The sequence below is a fragment of the Egretta garzetta genome, unplaced genomic scaffold (genome assembly GCF_000687185.1).
Source record: "Egretta garzetta isolate BGI_Z169 unplaced genomic scaffold, ASM68718v1 scaffold112, whole genome shotgun sequence".
Lineage (NCBI taxonomy): Eukaryota > Metazoa > Chordata > Aves > Pelecaniformes > Ardeidae > Egretta > Egretta garzetta.
Window position 1 is genome coordinate 2,566,059 of NW_009258884.1, and position 22,371 is coordinate 2,588,429.

General features: G+C 35.7%; 1 protein-coding gene across 1 annotated transcript in view; it reads left to right on the top strand.

Annotated features, from left to right (window-relative positions):
- Window positions 1-22,371, top strand: part of NCOR1 (nuclear receptor corepressor 1) — a 73,652-nt gene that overhangs the window by 11,345 nt on the left and 39,936 nt on the right. The window contains exons 2-14 of the mRNA XM_035889524.1: window positions 2,259-2,436; window positions 4,754-4,893; window positions 7,043-7,238; window positions 8,998-9,180; window positions 11,074-11,187; window positions 13,351-13,407; window positions 13,869-13,921; window positions 15,749-15,815; window positions 16,825-16,997; window positions 19,022-19,112; window positions 19,653-19,831; window positions 20,307-20,361; window positions 21,164-21,265. Coding sequence (XP_035745417.1) covers window positions 2,329-2,436; window positions 4,754-4,893; window positions 7,043-7,238; window positions 8,998-9,180; window positions 11,074-11,187; window positions 13,351-13,407; window positions 13,869-13,921; window positions 15,749-15,815; window positions 16,825-16,997; window positions 19,022-19,112; window positions 19,653-19,831; window positions 20,307-20,361; window positions 21,164-21,265 — 1,518 coding nt within the window. The 5' untranslated portion in view covers window positions 2,259-2,328. The remainder of the gene's footprint in view (window positions 1-2,258; window positions 2,437-4,753; window positions 4,894-7,042; window positions 7,239-8,997; window positions 9,181-11,073; window positions 11,188-13,350; window positions 13,408-13,868; window positions 13,922-15,748; window positions 15,816-16,824; window positions 16,998-19,021; window positions 19,113-19,652; window positions 19,832-20,306; window positions 20,362-21,163; window positions 21,266-22,371) is intronic.

The following is a 22,371-nucleotide window of genomic DNA, read 5'->3' on the forward strand; positions in this document are numbered from 1 at the left end:
AGAGAGCCATTAAGAAATCTTAAACAGAAAGGCTCTGACTCAAGGAATCCCTGAGCCTCAAGCTCTCGGGGAGCCAGTAGAAGGCTGGAGAGTTGGGAAAGTACTGGTATGTGCTCCCTAAATGCCTGCCGCTGGCTGCTGTCAGTCACAGCATACTGGGCTGAAGGAGCTTTGATCAGATCCAGTATTACTGTCTTTATTCCTCACTAAAGTTTTTAAGGTGTAGCAGGCGTACATATATATAAAATCCAGTTAGTCATCTTCCACGTATTTATGAAGGTGGCATATGAAGCTGTAGGACATCAGCAATTCATCGAACTAAGATTTGTGCTTTTGTAACCGTAAATTGTTTGAGCATCCTTACACCATGGAGTCAGTTGTTCATTTAATAATAAATGTTGACCAGCCTGTGATGGCAGTAGTTATCGTATTCGTAAACATTTGATTGAGCTGAGTTAGCTATATGCCGTAGTTTCACATGGACTAGCATGGAAGTTGAGAGAGAAAAATCAAAGGTTTTTTTGCTGTAGCTTGGATTTAGGAATACATTTAAGTGTTCAGGTACTATAGCTTGCAACTAAATATCACAATGTATATTAGCTAAAACTGCTTGCTTTCTGACACTGTTTCTTGATTAAATGGAGCACATATGACTCAGACCTATTAGACCATCACATAGCTGGTAAAGATGTACTCTAATGAATGTGGTATGAATGATGAAGTGTAATAAATGTTAATGGTGAAGAATTCTGTGTTAGAACTTGTCACTTGGATATGAATTATAGCTACTATAATAGATATATAGGTAGTATAAAGCACACAACTAGTGATTTATAGTATTGGTTTGAAAGAGAAACTATTTTTTTCTTTAATTTTTTCATATTTGAAAATCAGGTAAGTGTAAATTTGTCTCATTATTCTGATAGTCCAACATGTAAAGCTTGCTTTGTTTAATGGAGAGGTGGGGGAAAAAACGCAAACAGAACAGGATTGGTAAAATATGTCAGATAAACTTTAATATCTGTTTGTATAGCTTGCTGTGATCCTTTCCTGAGCTGATTTTGTCTGTTGACTGTTAATGGAAAATGCAGTTCAGAAGTATAACTTTACATGTGATATTTGTGAAAGGCTGCAGATTAATGTGCTTTGAGATGAAGCCATCTAGGCAGGGATCAACAGTTACTTTATTTGAAGGTCTGATGTGTCTGCTAGGCTCTGGACCAGAGGTTGAGAATTTGCTACAGGTCTGATAGAATTCTGCATTTAATACATAGGCTGCCAGGATTACATCTCTGGAGCTATCCAAGAGAAATAGTATGTATTTAAAAAAATATATATGTTCTGCTCTTTTGGTTAGAGCCATAATTTACCTGCTCAAAGCACTGATGGGTGCAGTGTTTAACCTGTGTCTTCTGATTTTCAGCAGTTGAAACCATAGACGGCTTCATAGATGCTCAGACTTTGTTAGTGAGCTTCTCTGGGTTTTTTCGATATTTAAAATCTTCCCCAGATCAGTATGTGTTTTGGTGTTCACTGTTAATCTGTAGCTGGAGATACAACAAAGGCGAAGGAGTCATCACATGTCAGCTAAGCAGGATTGTTTTAAGGCTTCATAGTATATTCGGTTTCTGGCATCCCATATGAGACAAACTATGCTGTCAGTTGAAATAGTGGGGTTTTTGGTTTTTTTTTTCTTTGTGACTGCCTTTTTTAACTAGCTACTTCTGTAAAGCTGCTGTTAGATGGTAATAGTATTTTAGGGCCTGACTAATACACTGTGGTTTAATGAACTGTAGGTGGCATTGAGTAAACCAGCCCTAAGTCTGCCTGAACCTGAAAGTAAGACACAGTTCATAGAATCCGAAAACTCTGTAGAAGAAACAAAAGTGAACCTCACATTTGCTGAAGAAATTTACTGTAAATAAAGAGTCCGTCTATAGACTATTATAACGTCTTTAACATCTATTTAAAGTGACCTACTTTTCTTTTAAAACCCTCCTAATTCAGCTGGTAACTGGTAAAATGATTTATTCCAACAATAATCCTCAAATGTTGTGTAGACAATGCTGAAATGTCTCATTTTGAGCCCATTTAAGACCTGTTAACATGTTTCAGACTAGAGTAACCTGTTAAATAAATACATCAGGAAAAAGCTTTTACTGGTAATGGTTGTTTTGCTTAGGTGACTATGGCTGTAATGTATTGTGAGTACATCTGGTACTTCAGTGCTTATTTATCAGTGATCTTTTTTCCTTTAGGCGGTTTCCTAGAAACATGATTGCTTGCTGGTCTTGATCTCACAGCTTTGTGAAGACTTCTTCTCTGATAATGTCAAGTTCAGGCTACCCTCCTAACCAAGGAGCATTCAGCACAGAACAGAGTCGTTATCCTACTCACTCTGTCCAGTACACCTTCCCTAGCACCCGACACCAGCAGGTAAGGAGACATCGACCTTACAAATATAGAGAGAGTATAATTCAGGTGTTTGCTGTGCCAAATGGGATTTTTTTTTCTTTTTCTTTAAACCAATGTAATACAAGTCGTTCACATCTGAGAACAGTGGAGTTGCAGAACAATATGCCCAGTCAAAACTGATGGGGGAAGTCTGTGTAGCAGTGTTGTTTGTGCCTCTGGAGTTTGGCTCTTGCGTTATGGCTGATGGGTCTACTTACTCGAGTATATTGTGTCTTTGAATGAGGGTCTGACTATGGTGTGACTTCTGGGGAGTATAATCTGTAGCCATGTACAGCTCCTTGGTTCCTCCTGAAGTATTACCTTGAGAGGATATAATTACGTGTTGAATTATGCCTTCCTGCAAAGCGGTAGCTGAAATTATTAGAATCCCTGACTTCCATTTACTGCAATTTTGTCTTTTTAAAGTTTTTGCTTGTTTTGGGTTTTTTTTTTTTTTTTACCCCTTCTGTCTTTTTACATAGGCTAGTATTAAAAAATGCTCTAAAACTGTGAAGGTATCCTAAATAAAACCCCACAGCTTGTCAATATTTCCTATTATTTAACATTTGTAAATCTGCTCAAATTGGCAAAACACTTCCTTAGAAATTGACCTGTCTTAAAGATTGTACATTGAGAATCTTGTCTCCTCAGTAGATTGAGTCTTTTTCAGTCTTACTTCCTCTACTTTATTTAATGTTGAAAAATCAAATATAAAAAAATGCGCAAAGTGGCAAAGGAAACGTTTTGCCTGCTGAGAACTGCTGCCAGTGTTGCTTAAGTAAATAGTTGTGGGGTGGTTTGGTTTGTTTTCACCTCCTTTTTTTTTTTTTCCTGAAAGCACTGCATTTTGCTTCTTCAAGATTATATATGTATCTGCTTTTGACTTGTTTTTTGACAGAAAACTGAGTTTTATAATGGGGAATTAATATAAGCTTCCTGTTTCTATCATTGGTTTCTCGTAGTTTGAATAAATTCACTAGAGATTGTGTTCATAAACTTTTGTTGTAGTTTTGCTTTAATTCATTAAAAGTCATCATACTAAATTTGGCCAGCTAAGTGTGTCTGAGTCCATATGCATTGATAGCAGTAATTCTCCAAGACTACGCAAATAACCTGTCTACAGTTAGTATACATTTAATATGAATGCAGTGTTCTGGGTGGAACAAATCCTTTGAGAGACTGGGCTCTTGGGGCATTTGTGGGTACTAAATTTTTATGGGGAGTTAATCTCTTAATAGGCCCAGGAGCGTAGAAAGTAAACCCGTAGTCATCTTTCCTCCTTGTGTGTAAGGAGTATTGAGCTAGATTATCTATAAGCTAAATGTAGTTCTTGGCAAAAATTGGTGTGCAAGGCGGAGAATGTGAATCTGAAATGTAAAAACTTGTGTTACGCTCTGATTTTTTTCTGAAGCAGCTGTACTAGTGCTTCCAGCTAGCTGTGTTCTGCTAGCCAGAATTGGGGTAATGGATTTCTAAGAATCTCCTACTTGGTCATTTCTGCCAAGCATTTATTCTGCCATCCTGTGCTCTGTATGGCGTGGTAGGCTGTGCCGGACTAGCTGTTGGCTTTAGAATAGCTCAGGTTTCCCTTGTTTTAATGAAATTCTCCTCCTGCCACAGATACTTAGATGTTTTGTTTTACTTACATGTTTGCAAAAGGAAATTCAAGAATTGGAGCTTTTTGGCTTGCTCTGTATTTATTTTTAGATAATTTGTAAAAGCTAAGTCTTATGGGTAATGACCTATTGCTTGTCTTGTAGAGCTTCTCTTCTGTTAATGCCAGCTGCATAAAATTTTTAAAAGCAAGTGGTCAAAGACCCATATATACAAATAAATTGTCTTGTACCTCACTTTGATTATAAATTATATCAGTCGGAAGTTGCATCTTGTCTGACTCTTAGTCCTAATTAATGTTGTCTGATATAAAAATGTCTTGAGGTGATAACAGAAGGAATTGCCTCGGGGTTGCTGAAATATATTCTCAGTTTACCACCTTGTAGTTGGATGTGCAAAATGGATTTTAAAGGATATTCTGCTGCTGACTCATTTGTGTTTTGTTAGAAGTTGTCAATAAGCTAGGTGGAATTCTTAGCATAAGTATTTAGTCTCTTTAAAGTTCATTTAAAACATAGAAATGCAATTTACAAACGTTATTTTTTTGAGGTGGAATAAGGCTTTGGTGATCTGGTCTTGGTCTATATTTAATAACTTTGGAAATTATCGTTCCGTGACACCAAACGCTTTTGATCCTGTCTTCTGCACCTTTGTTCTTGTTAACATCAGAAGCTGTTTCATTTAGGAATTTGCAGTTCCCGATTATCGTTCGTCTCACCTGGAAGTCAGTCAGGCAACCCAGCTCTTGCAGCAGCAGCAGCAACAGCAGCAGCAACTTCGGCGCCGGCCTTCCTTGCTTTCTGAATTTCACCCAGGCTCTGACAGGTGAGAATGCTTTTTTGAAGTGTGTGAACAGGAATCTTGGATGTAAAGTTAGTTTTAACTTTTGAATAGAAAGGGGTTTGAGTTTCACGGTTTTTGCCTAAGTACTTGACTTTATTAATCGGTGCTCCACTGTTGTAGCAGTGTCGGTCTCCTGTGTGTGAGTGTTGTAGCTGCTGTGTGATTCCTCAGTCCCGTGCTTAACCAATACGTTTGTTTCACAGCCAAGGAGTGACAGTCTGCTTTGCTTTTCCCACACCTCTCCTAACAACGCTGTCAGTAAGCTTCTGAGAATCCAAGTGCATATTGCAAACTTTTTAATGCTGCTTAGGCTAAAACTGTGTAAAGTTTGTAACTTTGGGTAATTTAATCTTGCCGAATAGAAGCAACAAGTACAAGAGTTGTTACAGTGTGAATATTACCTGTCATATTTCCTAGATTAAGTTTGCTTATTCAGCAGATGCTATCTGTGTGGCTGGGCAAGTAAGAAACAACAGAGCTAATTGGGTATTTTAGTCGTAAGAATAGTAAAGCACTGAAATGTGGCACAAAATGCCTAGAAGGCACAGAGGACTAAATCAGAGTGTGTGCTACTTTTGGCAAGACACTTGGCAGGTTCATATGATTTGTTCTAAATACCCTTTTTGTCAGTCTCATACACCATTCCTGTCTCTGTGTAAGTAGGTGCAACTGATCTGGGTCCAGTAGGTTAACTGAGGACAAGTACAGTGGACGACTACAGTGAATCATATGTTGTAATTTAGTTTCAGATTGGTAATATCTTACTTCTCAGTAAAATAGGTTACTTCACGGTGGGTATTGATGAATGTTCAAATGTACCTTAATATTGCCGTAAGGTTGATAGGTTTAAAAAGTTTTCAAACCTTATTAAGCATTCGTTCCTGAAGAATATTGGATGTACTTTGAAAACCAAATTTAGAAATTAAAAACCCACTACAGATCAGAATAAGATGAACTGGATTATAGTAAATAAGCAAGAATATGTTTCTGTTTAGGGGAGAGGTTAGTATATGATTTATGCACCTCAATTCTTCAGTGCATTCGTATGCTGATGTACAGTCGTATGCAAGTGTTATTGCTTGTTACAACCTTTTTTTTTTTTTTTTTCTTGGACTCTTAGTAAGTATATCTGCTAAGAGCAACTTTATATGCTGGATTACTGCTGGCAGTTTATTTTGGCTGTAACTGACATATCTGGTTCTGAATAAATACCAGTGATGAATGTTATGTAAATACCGGTCTAGCTTAAAATCTCATTAGGATATTCCCAGAAATAACTTGATGATAGTGAAATCTGGGGCTTGCATATTGCCTTCATCTTGTGTCACCAAAATGTCAGTAAGGCTCTGTTTTAGTGCTGGGAATCATAGTAGCTTCTAGAGTTTTCAAAACTCCAGTTTATAGCAGAAGTAAATCCTTCCCCCCCACATTGTAAATTTGTAAAAGCATGTTTAGTGGTTCTGGCAAAACACAGGAAACTACTGTCATCTCTTCAGTGGCACTTCATAGGAAGATGTTGAAGTGTATGAGGTTATTTTATGGACATCCTGTGCATTGCAGTGCAAAGAAGCTAGTGATACTCTTTGGCATTTTTTTTCTGAGAAGGAGGAGTTTTTAAATGACTCATGGATTGAATCAATGACTGTTTCTGTCATCTAGTAGCATTTTAGTAGAGATCAAGTTCTGAATAGACTCATGGCTCATTTCAAGCATTCTGTGTGTATTTAAAAATTACTTAACTGCAAAAATGAAATAATGGAGCTGTTGTGGCCATCTGTGTTCAGTGGTAGTACTATATTTTGTGGATTTTTTTTTTGTTTGTTTATAATTTGAATCAGAGCTTTGATTTGAACAATATCATTGTAACAGTGGTAAGTTTCTTTAAGGGTTTGTAATGATAGGCATGCATTTAAACACCGTCTTTTAAGATTCAAGTTAACTTTTTCTTTTCAATGGATTTTAACTGTTGTATTTTTGAACATGATACTGAAAAACGTTTGTCTGCCTTACTGTTTAGAAGGAGCTTCACTAAATTGCATCTCCTGTATATTTGAAAATGGTTGAAGACAACCAAATAGTTTTTATATATGGAAAATGTATATTTTAACAGTGTATCTCTTCTGTATATTAGGCCTCAGGAAAGGAGAACTGGATATGAACAGCAATTTAATCCAGGTCCATCTCAGACAGATCATGATTCACTGGAATCTAAGCGACCACGTCTTGAACAAGTCTCTGATTCCCATTTCCAGCGTGTCAGTGCAGCTACTGTCTTGCCTTTAGTACATCCTCTGCAGGAAGGGTTGAGATCTGCAGATATTAAGAAGGTAAAGGCATTTTCTGATACGATGCTGAAAGTGTAACTTCCTACGTTGCGGATGTTGCTAATAAATTTCTTTCTGTTAGGTAATTTTTTTATTTGTTTAGGTTAATTCTTTAATCCCAGGAATTTAATTTTACATATTATCACAAACTGTGGGCGTGAGTCAGTGTCACTCTTCTATAAAAAGAACAAAAAGATAAGTCTGCCTCAAACACAGCAAAGAGACTGGAGTTCTGAGTTGCCACAACACTCTTCAGTCATTAAAATCTCAGTTGCAAAATTATTATAGTACAGTATATGAAATACTTCTGTTTTTCAGTTGACAGCTGCTGGCAAATGCATGCAAGTCCATTTTTTTTTCTGTAATGAATATTTGTACTGAATGGTCAAAGTACTCCCCTCCACCTCCTCTCCCTTTTAAGCATTTTAAATGAATCTGTGTATTTACATAACACTAATTATACTTGTCACTGTCTCATTTTGGGTAAATCTAGGGCAATCTAGTTTGGTGTGGATATTTTCTATTGTAGATACTGAATATTGATTAGAACAATTTGTATAAAGCGGGCAAATGTCTCTTCAATGAATATTTAATATCTTCTCTCATGCACACACACAAGCACACAGACTCACACACCAAAAAGGTGGTGCATAGTGGGTGTGACTTCTGAAGGTGAGCGCTCAAGTTTCTAAACTCAAATAATTTAAAGAAAAATTTCACCATATGGATTCAAAAGCTAATAGGCACCAGATTTTCTAGAAGTTGATGGCTTGTCTTGCCTTCTCTCTGCCATTCCTTTTATCACGTGAATAAACTGTGAAGTAAAGTAAAATTATGATAGCATGTGATATCTTAATAACTTGCTGTGTTGCATAGCAAAGATAAGATCAAAGGGGGTTGGAGAAACCAAGCTAAGGCATGAAATGTTAACATGCTTGCATGTAACTGAATTTTTATGCAGGTACTACATGTAGGAACCTACTGTCTCAGTGTAGAAATACAGCCTGGTATCACCTAGAGGAGAAGTGGCATTTAGACACATCATCTTTCAGTCAGATTGGCTTGAATGAGGGATGTATAACTAAGCTAGCATTTGCCAGCTAGGTAGTTATGGAGCATCATGGTCTGAGGACATAAGCAAAGACAAGGTACAATAGTGCTGATGGTAGAACATAAAGCATATTGAAATATGTTGTTTGGAAACAGACCAAAAAAAAAAAAAAAAGACAAAAAAATCAAAGCCAAATGAATAGTGACCTGTCCTCTCTTAAGTCATGCTAAGTTCAAAAGAACTTAACATTTATAACCACAGCTAGCTCCAGATGTGCTTTATTGGGCTGGTCATGGTTATCTTCAAGATATAGATCAATCATATTGATTGATCAATGCTCATCAATATTTGTACAGAGTATTGAGGATTGGCTCTCAAGTAAAAGATACTGTTTATATTTATGAAGGCCTATTTTTAAAAGGGAGATGTTTTGATCTTTTTATTTCAAGGTAAATATTGCAGTATGCTATTATTTTTTAAAGTGGACTTTGAAATTACAATATCATAAATGGGCTGACAGTTAATTCTAAAATACTTAGAGCATTAATAAACTGAAATATTAAACTTTAACTTAGATAGCTCCTCAACAGAGGTATAGATACCTGGAAATGCTTTTTAATTCATGTATGCTAGTTTGGTTACCAAATGTTCATTCACATATTAGCAGTATGACTGATTTCTCTCAATCTTGCCCCCCCATCCCTATGAAAGGACCCGGCTTTTGGAGGAAAGCATGAGGGACCATCTTCTCCAGTTTCTGGTCAGCCTTGTGGGGAGGACCAAAATGCTTCACCTTCAAAGCTGTCCAAGGAAGAATTGATACAGAGCATGGACCGTGTAGATCGCGAAATTGCGAAAGTTGAACAGCAAATCCTTAAACTGAAGAAAAAACAAGTAAGCATAGCAGATACTACTGTTGTTATCTGCCAGTGAAAAAAGGTGTGGAAAAACTTCTTGTGGTGGCGGTGGTGAATTTTTTGGTTACAGGAATCAAATAAGCAAGTTAAAAAGGGAAGGTTATGTATCTGATTTTGCTAGAAATGTTTAAATAGATTGGATATCATGTAGTTTTAAACATTTTTGGAAATAGGAGAAAGCCACATCGGAACACCATGGCTTTAGATTTTAAACTTTTGTTATATGACTAGTGAAACAAAGGCACTGTGACTGTAATTTCAGCTTTAAAGATGACTGCTGGGTGAGGGGAGGCTATCATCCTTCTTCATTCCTAGTCTGTGCAAGGGGAGAATCCCTTGCAAGCGTCTCCAAAACCAGAGCTTGTACAAAAGTCCCATGATCATCTGGAGCTAAGGTCAGCCTTGGGGGAAAGTGTAGTAGGAGGGGTGCGAGTAAACAGAGAGAACAGAGAAATAAAGGAGGAAGTATCACATTTTTTAGTACAGTCATGGCTAGGCTTTGCATCAGAGAACTGCACTTCAGCCATTGGAAGCAAAGGAAATGTTTGCTGGCAGCAGTTGTTGCCTTCCCAGTAGCTGTTGTGGCCAACTAAACCCACCCTTCAATCTAGGCATCTGTTATTCATTGGCAAAAACAAAGTCCTTGTCTCCTTTTCCTTTTATGACTTTCAAAGATCCAGATAGAAGTAGTGCCAGCTTTAAGTTTTTTTTCATGGGAACTCTGTAGGAAATGAGAGCTATGCTAAAAGGGTTTGTTAACTTCTAGGTCCGGGATAACAAATAGACACCTCTCTGGACTGGTATGTTTTTATGGTCTGGAAGAGTTTAATTACATCTGAATTTTAATGACCTGTAAAGTGACCTTCAGCAGAAAAACAAAAAAGGATGTCACTAAGTACCTGGCTGTGTGTTAATGATGCTTATCTTTTAGTTTGTTCACTTTTCCACAAAATCAGCAAGTACTATGCATATCATCTATGAAGGTTCATTTGTGCGCGTTTGTAGTATGATTTGACTTTAAAAAATTACAAAGTTGCTGTTGCCTGCAATAACCGAGCCTGTTTATTATGGCAGTCAGGAAAAATTTTAGATTTTGAATTCTTATGCAGCAATGTTGCACATTCAAGCCAGTGTTTTAAGACAGGATGGATCCCTAGTGTCAGAAGTTCTTTGTTGTATGTTTGTGGCAGGCATGGATGAAGGATATTTACAATTCAAAAATTAAGAAGTCACTGAATCAGATTTATTTGATGTGAAAGCAAATCACAGCAATGTAGTAGCTTGGAAAACACTACAGGTTTTTTTGTTTGTTTGATATTGTAACAATCTTGGAACTTCAATATATGTGGAGTGGTTTATTTCTGCTGTGAAGTATGTTTAGAATGATGTTCTCTGTAGATCGTTAGAAGGGCTTTTGTACGTTTTTTAAAAAAAAAAAAGACAGTAGTAGTAATGAAAATATCAATAATGGTACTTGAATATCTACAATGTAGAAAGGCAGCTCTGTGGATTACTTCCTTTCTGAGAAAGCAGGTTTGGTGTAACTGTTTTCCAAAGTTAATATTTTTGTTTAAAGCTAAATAGTAATAAATTACAATGTGACAGTGGCTTTGTATGTCAGGCTGAAACAAGTCTGATTCAATGTAGGTGAGTCTTGTAAACAGGTAATATGGTTTACCAATAGTACAAAAAATAATCTTGTTATTGACTCTGTTGGCATTAAAACCATTTCATTCATTCCTCGTCAGTTAAGAAGAGAAATAACAGGCAGTGCTAACTGTTGATCAGATGCATGTTTTATCTCTGGTGACTAATTACTGGTAAGGGTAACATGGTTCGGATGGCTGATTTTCTTTCTTTCGTCTCTTAGCAACAACTTGAAGAAGAAGCTGCTAAGCCTCCAGAGCCAGAGAGGCCTGTCTCCCCTCCTCCAGTGGAACAGAAACACCGCAGTATTGTCCAAATTATTTATGATGAAAATCGGGTAAGCATGCTTTTCAGTTGACTGAGTGTAGCTGTGAATCTGACCCAATGGGCTAAAATCCATTGTGTCTTCATTTACTTCCATCGGGCAGTTTTTGCTTCTGTTTTATTGATTTACCCATCCCTCCTTTTATGGGTCTCATCCCTAGACTCTTGTGTTGAGATGGATAAATATGCATATATAGAGAGGAGCACACACACATATATAGAGAGAGATGTTTGTACGTGTGTGTATGTGTGCAGATAGATATGAAAAAAATGCTTCAGAAATTTATCTTGAATTCTTGTTTCCTTACATAAATACTGACAAGCTTGGCTGAAGACCCAACATTTAAATTAGCTGAAGGGGAAAAACTGCATATGTTGTAAGATTCTATGCCTTCTTCCTAAACTCTTGACTTCTGGCACTTAAGATTTGGATAAATTAACAGATATGAAGTAGTAGTATATAGGTGAATTGTGAGCTTTTGTTGCATAAGTGGTGAGAAAAGAAGAGGAGCTCAGTAATACCGCCAACAGAAGCAAAGTGCTTCCTGTCCTTTTTTCCCCTGGTAGCTTGAGATTAGGGAGTTGGATTTTGAAAGTATGATCTTTTGTGAGAGTGGTATATGTTTGTTTAATTTCCCAATTTTATTTTGTAGTTTAGAGGAACAGGTAATTTCTCTTACAATAGACTATTTTGAAAGTTTGAGATGGTAAAAAGCTGCAACACAATACTAGATTTTATACAGTAGAACTGTGTCCCAAGTGTTCCATGCAGCCTCTTCTCCCCTTCCCCAAGTTGTCTCTGAAATGTCTGTGATGTATTTACTTAATACAGGACATTAGGGCAATTACTATGTTATAGAAACTGATGTAACCAATGTACAGCGCTGTATTTACTTCTGGTTTCAAACCAGTTTTACCGTCTTAAATCTCTTTCACACTATAATGTAATTAAAAAATATTAAAATCACACAAATCACCTTACAAGACTTCCTCAAGCAGAGTTGCGTGTTGGGTAGTAGGCAAAATTATGTGAATATGAAGACAGCAGGCTGCTGTGCAATGCTGTCTTTGCTAACTCCAGTTACAGGTGGGTTTTACAATAGAATTTTGAACTTGCTATTGCATTCCCCATGTTGTGTATGTGCCAGTAGATGGGGAAACCCCTTTTTATGTTGCCTGAGATAGAGTAACGTATCAGTATATAGTCATCTATTAGCTGCTTCTGTCTGTGTAGCTCTTCATATAGTATTCTGTAGACAAGGGGAATTACCAAGCTCAATGCATTTGTGAATCCATTTAGCACTTGGTTTGAGTTCTAACATTAGGAATTACATGTACTGTAGAATGGCAATATTGATGGAGCTTAATACAAATAGGATGTGTCAATACTCACAGTCTCTTATTTGAAAGATTATTAAAGATGTGTTAAGCCATTTGTGTACATAAGCACTTGTTTGATATCTTTCCGTCTACAGTTGTACAAGAGGACAGTCCACTTGGCAGCTTTCATCTTCAAACCATGCAGTTTAGGATAATTACTTCTAATATTCAGCCACTGTTGGCTAAAATTTGGTTAAAGTTAATAGGGCTAGAATTCAGTTTTCAGTGTTTTGAGACCAGAAAAGGGCTTTGGAAGATCGTACTGGCTTGAAATCAATTTGTGAAAGCCAACTGTCTTATCCAGTGCTTCCTTCTTTAGGGTCAGAATTATTTCGGGGGTCTTTGCCCAGTGAGAGGGAAGGAGGACCTTTGGCATGCTTCTCTGTGTGTGTATGTACACATTGGTTCACACACCCAGACTTTGCAATTGGAGAATTTTAGTCTCTTAATTCCTTTTTTCAAAGCTAGCTATACTTTGTTTTACTGGGCATCTTTCTTCCTCTTAATAATTATTTGCAGTATTACTTATTAAGTGTGTGTTCTTTTTGAACTGCAGAGGTCAGTTTCTGCTTTTATGTTCTTATCAGCTTCCAGCCATGGAGATCAGATTAGTAACTGCACAATTCGGGTGCAGGTTTCTTGATTTGCTGAGGTAACATTGCAGAAGTAGGTTAAGAAGGATATAGTATGATCACACAGGGGTTTAGCAGTTAGCATAAATGAAAGAGTTCAGATACGCTTTTGACACTAACTTCAGATGATTTACTTAGACTCTACCAAAAAATCTTACTTGCAGAAAAAAGCAGAAGAAGCTCACAAGATTTTTGAAGGTCTTGGTCCAAAAGTTGAACTGGTAAGTTGTGGATTTGTTCAGGTTTTTTTTAGTTTTGTTCTATTTTCTGTGTTGCCAGTGTGCTTTTATATCTGTAATTCTGCTGTGGTAAACAAATGTGGTTCTGTGTTTATGCATAAAAGAAGTGTGTGTTTAAATACACTGGTGAATTGGGGCTTGAATGAACTCATTGGCCACATAAGTGTAATTTTTTAAAATAGATTTGCATCTATTTGAGAGAACAGTTTGACATAGGAAAAAATTGAAATATTGTTATATACATAAGTATTTATAACGATCTAATTTTAAGTAATGAAATCTGTGCTTTGTGTTGGGAATCTTCTAGTCCCTTCAGATTGTTGCAGCTCAGATTGAGTGCAGTGTTGGCAGAATATTAAGATGTTGTTAAATACATCGCATATACTTCTAGAATTACATGCATTGAAAAGTACTAAGTGTACCTTTCTAATCCAAAATTGTAGCCACTTTACAACCAACCGTCAGACACAAAGGTCTACCATGAAAACATCAAAACGTAAGTGCTTTAATATCTTGTCATTGTGTCATTTTAAGGGGTGTAGACTCAAACATTCGCTCAAATTTTTGATTGCTGTGATTTCCAAATAGGTTGTGTTTAATTTAACCACATGTAGACCAGTGCTGCCAGAAATAAGTTATATGTACTGAAGGCAGAGGGAAACTAACTTTTCATCAACTTAAAGATAAAAATAAATCATAAAACTTATTCTTTAAGCTGGTAACGCTTGTATTTTTCAAAGCCTAAAATACCAGATTTGACCTAGATATGCCTAGTCAACTTTTCCAGAGTGTAGTGTTCAAAGAAGTGTTTCAAAAGTTATCGCTGTCAATAAATGGTAGGAGGAGTAGGAGTCGTCCTGATTTTTTTTTTTTTTTTTTTTTGACTTAACCATGTACTCATTTTCTATCATGGGTTGTGAGCAGAGTTGTTGCATGCTACGTTTACTTGTTACTTAGGGCAAACCAAATTCAGTGATTTGAAGTAAACTTGTCATCTGGAAGAAACATGGATTTTGAGGAAAATGGATTTTTTTCTTTCTTTTTTAATATAGAACTTGTTTCTTAAATTTGTATGAGCTGATGGGGTTTTTTTAGTTCACTGAAGCAAATGTTGTTCATAAATGGAAATAAAGTTTAATAGATTAATTTTTAAATGTGTTTGTTTAAGCTTATTCGTAGTCAAACTTAAAGGTCCATTAAGCTGTGTCTGATTACTTTGAATGTCTCAGTTCTGCAAAGATGATGGTAAACTCATTTCTCTACAGAAAATCATTCATAACATAGAACAAAATCTCTTTTTTTACGTGGCTATGTCAAACCAATATTGATTTCACTCTGTAGCAGTGTTACAAAATAGCAAAATAGTGATCGTTCTGTTGTAACAAAAATAGGCTTATTTTCAAAATACATATTGCTACTAGACTTTGGTGAAAGTAATTGCTGAACTGTAACTGCCATAAAAGTGTGCATTTTCTACAAATAATCTTTGTGGAAATCCCACTCTATTGTAGCTATAAAGACCAAGGCCTTTTCATAGCTTCTCTAGGATGCTAACTGGGAAAAAAATACTTATTTTCTTGTCTCACTTTGGAACTTAAATACTGGTGGTTTTGAGACAAATTCCGCTGCTGTGGCATGATTATCCTGGTTCAAATTTGTTGAAGAACATTGCTGTCTTTGTAAGATTAATTTATTCATTAACCAATTTCTGTACTACCAGTTTTCACAAAAGAAAAAATAACTTGTTGCTTTCAGCTGTGAAGAAATGATAGTGAGTTATGTGCATATTCCTAAGTGCTGTAACTTTTACTACCATTTTATAGTGTTCTGTAAGTACAGAAAAAATCTTACAGATATCTGTCTTTTAAAAACTTCCCTTAAAAAAAGTACTTCTTGCTCCACTCCTTCAAATGTAGCTGTGTAGTAGTTCCAAAATACTTAATTTTTTTTGAGTAATATATAATAAAACTCTTAACTTTAGGAGTGAATTACAAAGATTTTTTTTCCCCCTAAAGGATAATATCTCAGATTTACTCATTTTAACATATTATCCCTCTTGTGGAGAAGGAGAACACCTAGCTTGAAATTGGGAACTTTTGTATGTTAATTATTTATTCCAGCCATCTTCAAGAATCTTCTCTCTGATAAAATACAGTATTAGTTAGACGATTGTGTTATCAGGAATTTTTCCTCTATTTTCTACCCCTGAAAATATTTTTCAGAATAATGATCTGGTATCTAGAGTGCATGTGAGCTTTGTTGAGTAGTTTTGAAGTGCCTGATTCTCATGTAGTTCACTTTTTTTTTCAATTTTGTTTTCCAGAAACCAGGTGATGAGGAAAAAGCTAATACTATTCTTTAAGAGAAGAAACCATGCAAGAAAACAACGGGTAATATTACCGTGTTTTTGTAAAGAGAGCACATGGTTGGTTTTCTGTCTGGATCCTTGACTTGCATCCCCAAATGTGTCACGTAAATCCCATTCCTTAGAAAAATAACATCTTAAGCTAAAATTACGTTGATTTATTGGAAAATAAACTGCAGGTTTATAACTGTGGTTTGTTGATCATTTGACTGAAAACCATCTAAAGTAAAATAAGGAAAAAGCTTCTTTTCTTTCCTTTTCTTAAAGACTATGAATGGAAGAGACCCAGTGAAAAACTTCAACTGTCATGCCTGGCCTCTCTCTGAACTTATTTTCTTGTCTAGTAGCTATAGTATCTGAAATAAAACGGGGCAGATAGCTGATTTTTTTTTTTTTTAAGTCAGACAGCATTTTTAATGAAACTTGTGTATGTTGGATACCAGTATTAATTGACTTAATGCTTTCTCTTGCATGCTGTTGTACCAAGTGGCATACAAAGTCAAAAGGCTGGTTTGGGTGGTATCTGAAAGATTTTTTTTTTTTTTTTTTTTTTTTTTTAAATTAAGAATAGCAGAACATCAGATTGGAAGATTCCACCATGAAAATGTAATGAAGTATTTTTCTTCTTACAGTCCTAGCTTTTTTTATGTAGGAGCAGTTTGAGGACATATTGCAATTATTCCAGCCCCATTCTGTTAATGAAAATTTTAAAATAAAATAAATAATGGAACTGATTTAATTCTTTAGTTTTTAATTAAAAGCCTGGTACCAGAAGATGTGAAGTTTCTGGAAGGCAGTAATAACAGTTGCCAGATACCATTGTGATGTGTAAAGCAAAGTAGTAGTGTGTAATGTTAAAAATCTACATTTTTATATCCACTTCCTCACCTTCTTTCTGCTGAAAATTGTGTATATGTCATCTTCAAAATGGAAAGCCACTAGAGTAGAAAAAATATGGAGCCTACCCGTGTTGTGCATACTGGTCACTTAGTGTATTTGTGTTTAGTTCAAGGATTACTTTTGGCATTTAACAGGAACAGAAAATCTGTCAACGTTATGATCAGCTGATGGAGGCATGGGAGAAAAAAGTTGACAGGATAGAAAATAATCCACGCAGGAAAGCTAAGGAGAGCAAAACAAGAGAGTACTATGAAAAGCAATTTCCAGAAATCCGGAAGCAAAGAGAACAGCAAGAACGATTCCAAAGGTATTACCATAGATTTGAAATATTCCTATAAAACATCTCTTGGGACTTAAGTTTTAAAATTATTTATAATAAAATTGGTTCAGCTTAATGGTTAAGTTTTATGTTCATCACTTTATTCTTTAAAAAGAATATTAGTCTATCATACAGTATAAAGTAAAATGTTCTTTTTTTTGATCACTGTGTTTCATGGCACTGAGCTCAAGTTTCACTTCACATCCTAAGGATCTTAATGACTGTCATTCTTGTATATCCCCCGTCTTACACCTTGCCCTTTCTTGTCCCCCCTGTCAGCTTTGCCAGTAGTGTGAGACATCAGTTTGGTGTCCTCTTGGGCTGCTCTAGTGATGTCCAAATTGTTCCTTTCCTATCCCCATTTTTAGGTCTGCCATCAAACCCCGTATTTTCCAAAAGAAATTGAGGAAAAGGGCTAATTAGCAAAGGCTAGTTAAGTCATGGTGCTCAGTGAGACTATATGAGTTAAGTTATTCAGATGCACAAAGAGGTTTGTGGAGTTGGTCTTAAGATAATTGGAGCGTCAGCTTCACGTGAGCCTGTTCTTTTTGGGCCTACACCCTAATTTATACTTAGTCTTTTTCTGTCACTGGGTGTCTGTTACTCCTTTGTTTCATGATCCCTATATTCATTAGCCTACACACTCAAAAATCATTTGACTTCTTTTAATTAACAATTTGAGTGATCTTCTGTTGTACTTGCCATGTAATTTTATTCCAGACATTTTTGCTTTTTGAAGTATGCAAGCTATGACAATTAAGTCCCTATTGTTTAATTTTAATCTATCAGACATTTGTTAAATGGAAACAGTACAAAGAGTCTTAAATGGAATGAAGTGCAATTCATTTGAGAGTTCACTTTATCTACGGTACTGTAGGTAGTGCTTTAAATTAGAATTGGGTCAAGTTTGATTCAGTTGTGTTCATATCTCTCTATCTAATGTTTGAAATCATTTTAATACACCTTTGAGAGTTCAAGCCCCATAAAGATTTCATCTCATTATCTTTCCTAACCATCTGCCTAAATCCCCTTACTTCATAAAACGTAGGAAAAGCAGATAGTTTGCAATATATCATGAAGTCTGCAAGATCTGGCTTTGTGGAATCAAGAAAAGAGGAAAAGAAAGTAAATGGTTAGAATGGAAACAGATCTATAAGAAGCTTTTACTTGAATGTATCATGTCTCTGTAATTGCAAACTATTTGGGAAGGAGCTGTCTCTTTATATTTGTGTTGTCTAATGTAATGGCATCTTTGTCTATAGCTGTGCTTGTAATACTGTTGCTGTGTAAATACCAAGGGGTTTTGTCAGATTTTGTGCAAATTGGTTAGTTCAGTAAAATCTTTGATCAAATGAAGATGTTTTGTCTCTCTAACTATCAGTGATTTTTATCTCTGAACTGCTTTTTGACCCACGTGCTCTAATATATTATTATGATGTTCTTAAGTGTAAAGATCAGTAGCTGAAAAATTCTTCCAAATCACAGCTCTCCCCATCAATTCAAAAGTTAAAAGTTTTCCTTTGTTGTAATGAGTCTCAGTGCTGTATTAGTAACTTGACCAAATTGATGAAAGGCAAATTTAATGTGCCTTTTTCTTTCAAAAAATAAAACAAAAAGCCTTGTCTTTCACAGTGTATCGGTTGTACTAATTAAGATGATTTCTGTGCCATTGAACATTTCTCATAATCAGCAGAAGCCTGTTAATGTATCTAAAACACCTACTGGCAACAGAATCAGTGGCAATGCTCCTTTTTGATGTTGACTCAAGCATGCTCTTCTTGCTGAGCTTTGCAAATTCACCTGTAAAACTGAGCAGTTGTTTAAAATTGCAGTACGTGAACAGAGGTTGTGCTCTGACGCTGCCTAAGAAAGAACATTCCTAAGTAACTCATTTGGGAGACTGGTAACAGTATTTTAAAGAATTGTGAAGGTTGTCATTGTTGTGTACAAAATCTGAAACTACAGCTATTTTCTACTTTATCCTTGCTACTTCTGTTTTCCCCTAATTCTAGAGTTGGCCAAAGAGGGGCTGGACTTTCAGCAACTATTGCTAGAAGTGAACATGAGATTTCTGAAATCATTGATGGACTTTCTGAGCAGGAGGTGAGGCTATTGTGTGTACTTTGCTATAGAAGCACAGCAAATGACTCAATATCCTACTGGCAGTGAAAGGTTGCTTTCAGAGGGTTTGTTTTTTTGATAAGAGAAACCTTTTGGGGCTGGTTTGAGAGAGTCTGTGTGAACTTTGGCTTGAAACAGGTCTTACAAATACTTTTCTTTTAAGGGTTTTGCTTCCTCATTGCATCTGTCCTACATTTTTCTCATGTGTCTGTGTTCATTGCAGGCTTGCTACAACCTAGTTTTTTTACAGCTCTAACAAACATGTGAAAACTCTTCCTTTCTAAAACCCTGCACCATTTTAGTTTTTCATCATTTGCAACGCTGTTTCCTTTAGCTGACTGTGTAAATTCATTGGGATAGTGACAAATTCTAGAAGAGTTAACAAGTGGACAAAAAGAAGTTTCAAACTAACTGTGAATGCATACTGTGGTGGAGCTTTAGAGAGTTGTGTAATTCAAGAACTGTAAACATTAGTAGCAACTTTTTGTATTCTTTACTTTTTCTTTTATTCTTTGCCTGTAGAATAATGAAAAACAAATGCGTCAGCTCTCTGTCATTCCTCCCATGATGTTTGATGCAGAACAAAGACGAGTGAAGTTTATTAATATGAATGGTCTGATGGAGGATCCCATGAAAGTTTATAAAGACAGACAGTTCATGAATGTCTGGACCGACCATGAGAAAGAGATTTTTAAGGAAAAGTAATGGGCTTTCTTGTCTTTTATTTTTATTACATTGCAAATGACAGTTAAATACCTAACCCCACAGTAAACATCAGTTAAATCAGGACTGCTGCAGCTTTTGTGCAATAATATTTTATAATGTTCTTAGTAGGATGAATGAAATGTTGCGGAAGTTTTAGACTTCTCCACTTCTTTTTTCAACTGGGTAGGCTCACGTATGTTTAGTCCTTAGATAAGAAATTCTCTTAAAAATACTTAGTTCTGTGATAAGACTAAAATAAGAAGAGTAGGTATATGATCTCACTGTATCAGCTGATAGCTAATTTTACGTGCTTAGTTCTAAATTTGCACAATTTGAAAACTGGGCTTTTTAGACTAATTTCAGTTGTGTAAATCAGAGGCTTGCTGATGGAACAGATTGTTTGGAAGACTGCTTTGCTTATTTGATCATGAATTATGTTGTTAAACTTAAATAATTTCTGATTTATAAAAGGTTTGTCCAACATCCCAAGAACTTTGGTCTAATTGCTTCCTACCTGGAACGAAAGGTAAGACCTTTTTTAATGTAAGTAGAGCCTAGGGTGGGATCCCTAACTTTCCAAATGTAAGTCATTTATCACAGCATCGCTTTCTCTTCCTGGAAAAAATTGTAAGTCCAAAAAAAGTTTCTGCTTTGACAGGATTTTATGATTCTTGATCAGTTACATAATCAATGCGTGCAAACATCTAACAAAAGTTAGTGAAATGACACTATTGACAACAAGAAAAGAAAATGGCACCTCGTTTAGTTTCGATCTTATTTTCTCTATGAGGGAGGTAAGCTGCTTTAACTATCTCACTGTTAGGTAAGGACATAATTGGCTCTGCTGAGCCACCGTGCTAACTCTAAGGAATCTTGTAACCAACTTTCAAGTCAATGGGATCCTACTGCTGGCTGAATTACTCCTTAGAACTAATTTTATTCTTTAGAACTGATTTTGCAGAACTGTTACAAGAAGTAATGGAGAATTAGGATTTGTTAAGACAACAAATCTTGAATACATACAGCTATTGTGATAAATAGAAACTTTCAAACTTGCAAATTGTCTAGTATAGATTGTCATGCAGACTTGAAGTAGCTGAGGGGTATTGTAAATACATGAGACTTGCGTTTAACACTATAATTTTATGCATAGTTATATTGTTATATTTGTGTGTGAATTCACTTCCCTGCTGAGCAAACAAATCTAAAAGAGTTTTATTTTAGTCTAGGGGCTGAATAGTTCTAAGTGTTGAGAGAAATTGAATACTAAAAACGTATTTTTTATGACAGCAGTAAAACCTAATTTTATTTTTGCTTTCTCACTTTAGAATGTTCCTGACTGTGTATTATATTATTATTTGACCAAGAAAAATGAAAATTATAAAGCCCTTGTGCGAAGGAATTATGGTAAACGCAGAGGAAGAAACCAGGTATCTTAAATTTATTAATCACTTGGATATTGTTCTTTTATTGTTTCATATTTACAACTGTCTTACTATCCAATATAGCAAGTATATTTTATGTGGGGGCAGGGGAGGAAAAATAATTATTTTTCCTTTACTGTATTTTTTTCCTTTTTAAATATAAGTAATCCTGACCTCAAGGGTGTTCTTGGTTAGTTTATTTTAATTCTGTGGAATATCTTCCTCCTTTGCACATTTGTGACTTTTTTTCTTTTTTTTTTTTTTTTTTTTTTTTAATATGACAATTCATTTTATTTGAGGACCCTGCCACAGACATTGAAGTTGAATCCATCGTTAAATCCTTTGTTGGAGCCAACAGAAATTAGGTTTAGCATATGACTTGCAGTGGAAAATATATAATCACTTCATAATGTCAATGTTTGTCAAAAAGCAGAAATTAATGGTGATCTCTATTTGGTGGTCAGGCTCAAAGTCAAACTGGAATTTAATAGCAAGAAGAAAGAGACCAATTTAATGCATGCAAATAAATTCTGCTGATTTAGGAAGTATTCTTTTGGAAGCTTTGGGGGGAAAAAGAACAGCGTATTATGTACAAAAAGTATACAAATATATACAACTATACAAATGTAAAATACATTTGCCAGTCTGTAAGGGTTAATGTGGATATTGGAAAACAAAAAAAATTAAGAAACTTCAGATATTTTTTTTTTTTTTTTTTTTTTAAAGAAAGCAGGAGGAGTGCTGTGTATTCACTGAACGTGTTCCCTGCTCTTCCCATTCTGATTTCCCCTTGCATCTATCAGGTATTTAGGCAGTACTGAAAATAGAATGAGAGATATGTCAGTAACAAGGTTAGGAAAGCAGGTCATATATGAAATAAAGTACACGAACAGAGTAGCAGACGTAGCAACCAAGCCTGCAGGTATTTTGAGTTTGTATCCCTAAAACTAATTTAAACGGCTGGAAATCAGTATAGATAGAAATACTCAGAGCTTTCTTGGAACTGAAGCTTGATGGGGGTGGGAGGGGAGGGTCCTCTCAAATTCAGGGTTTTAGAAATCTGCAGACCTTAAAATCTGAAGAGTTGTGGGTTATTGGATTTAGTCATATCC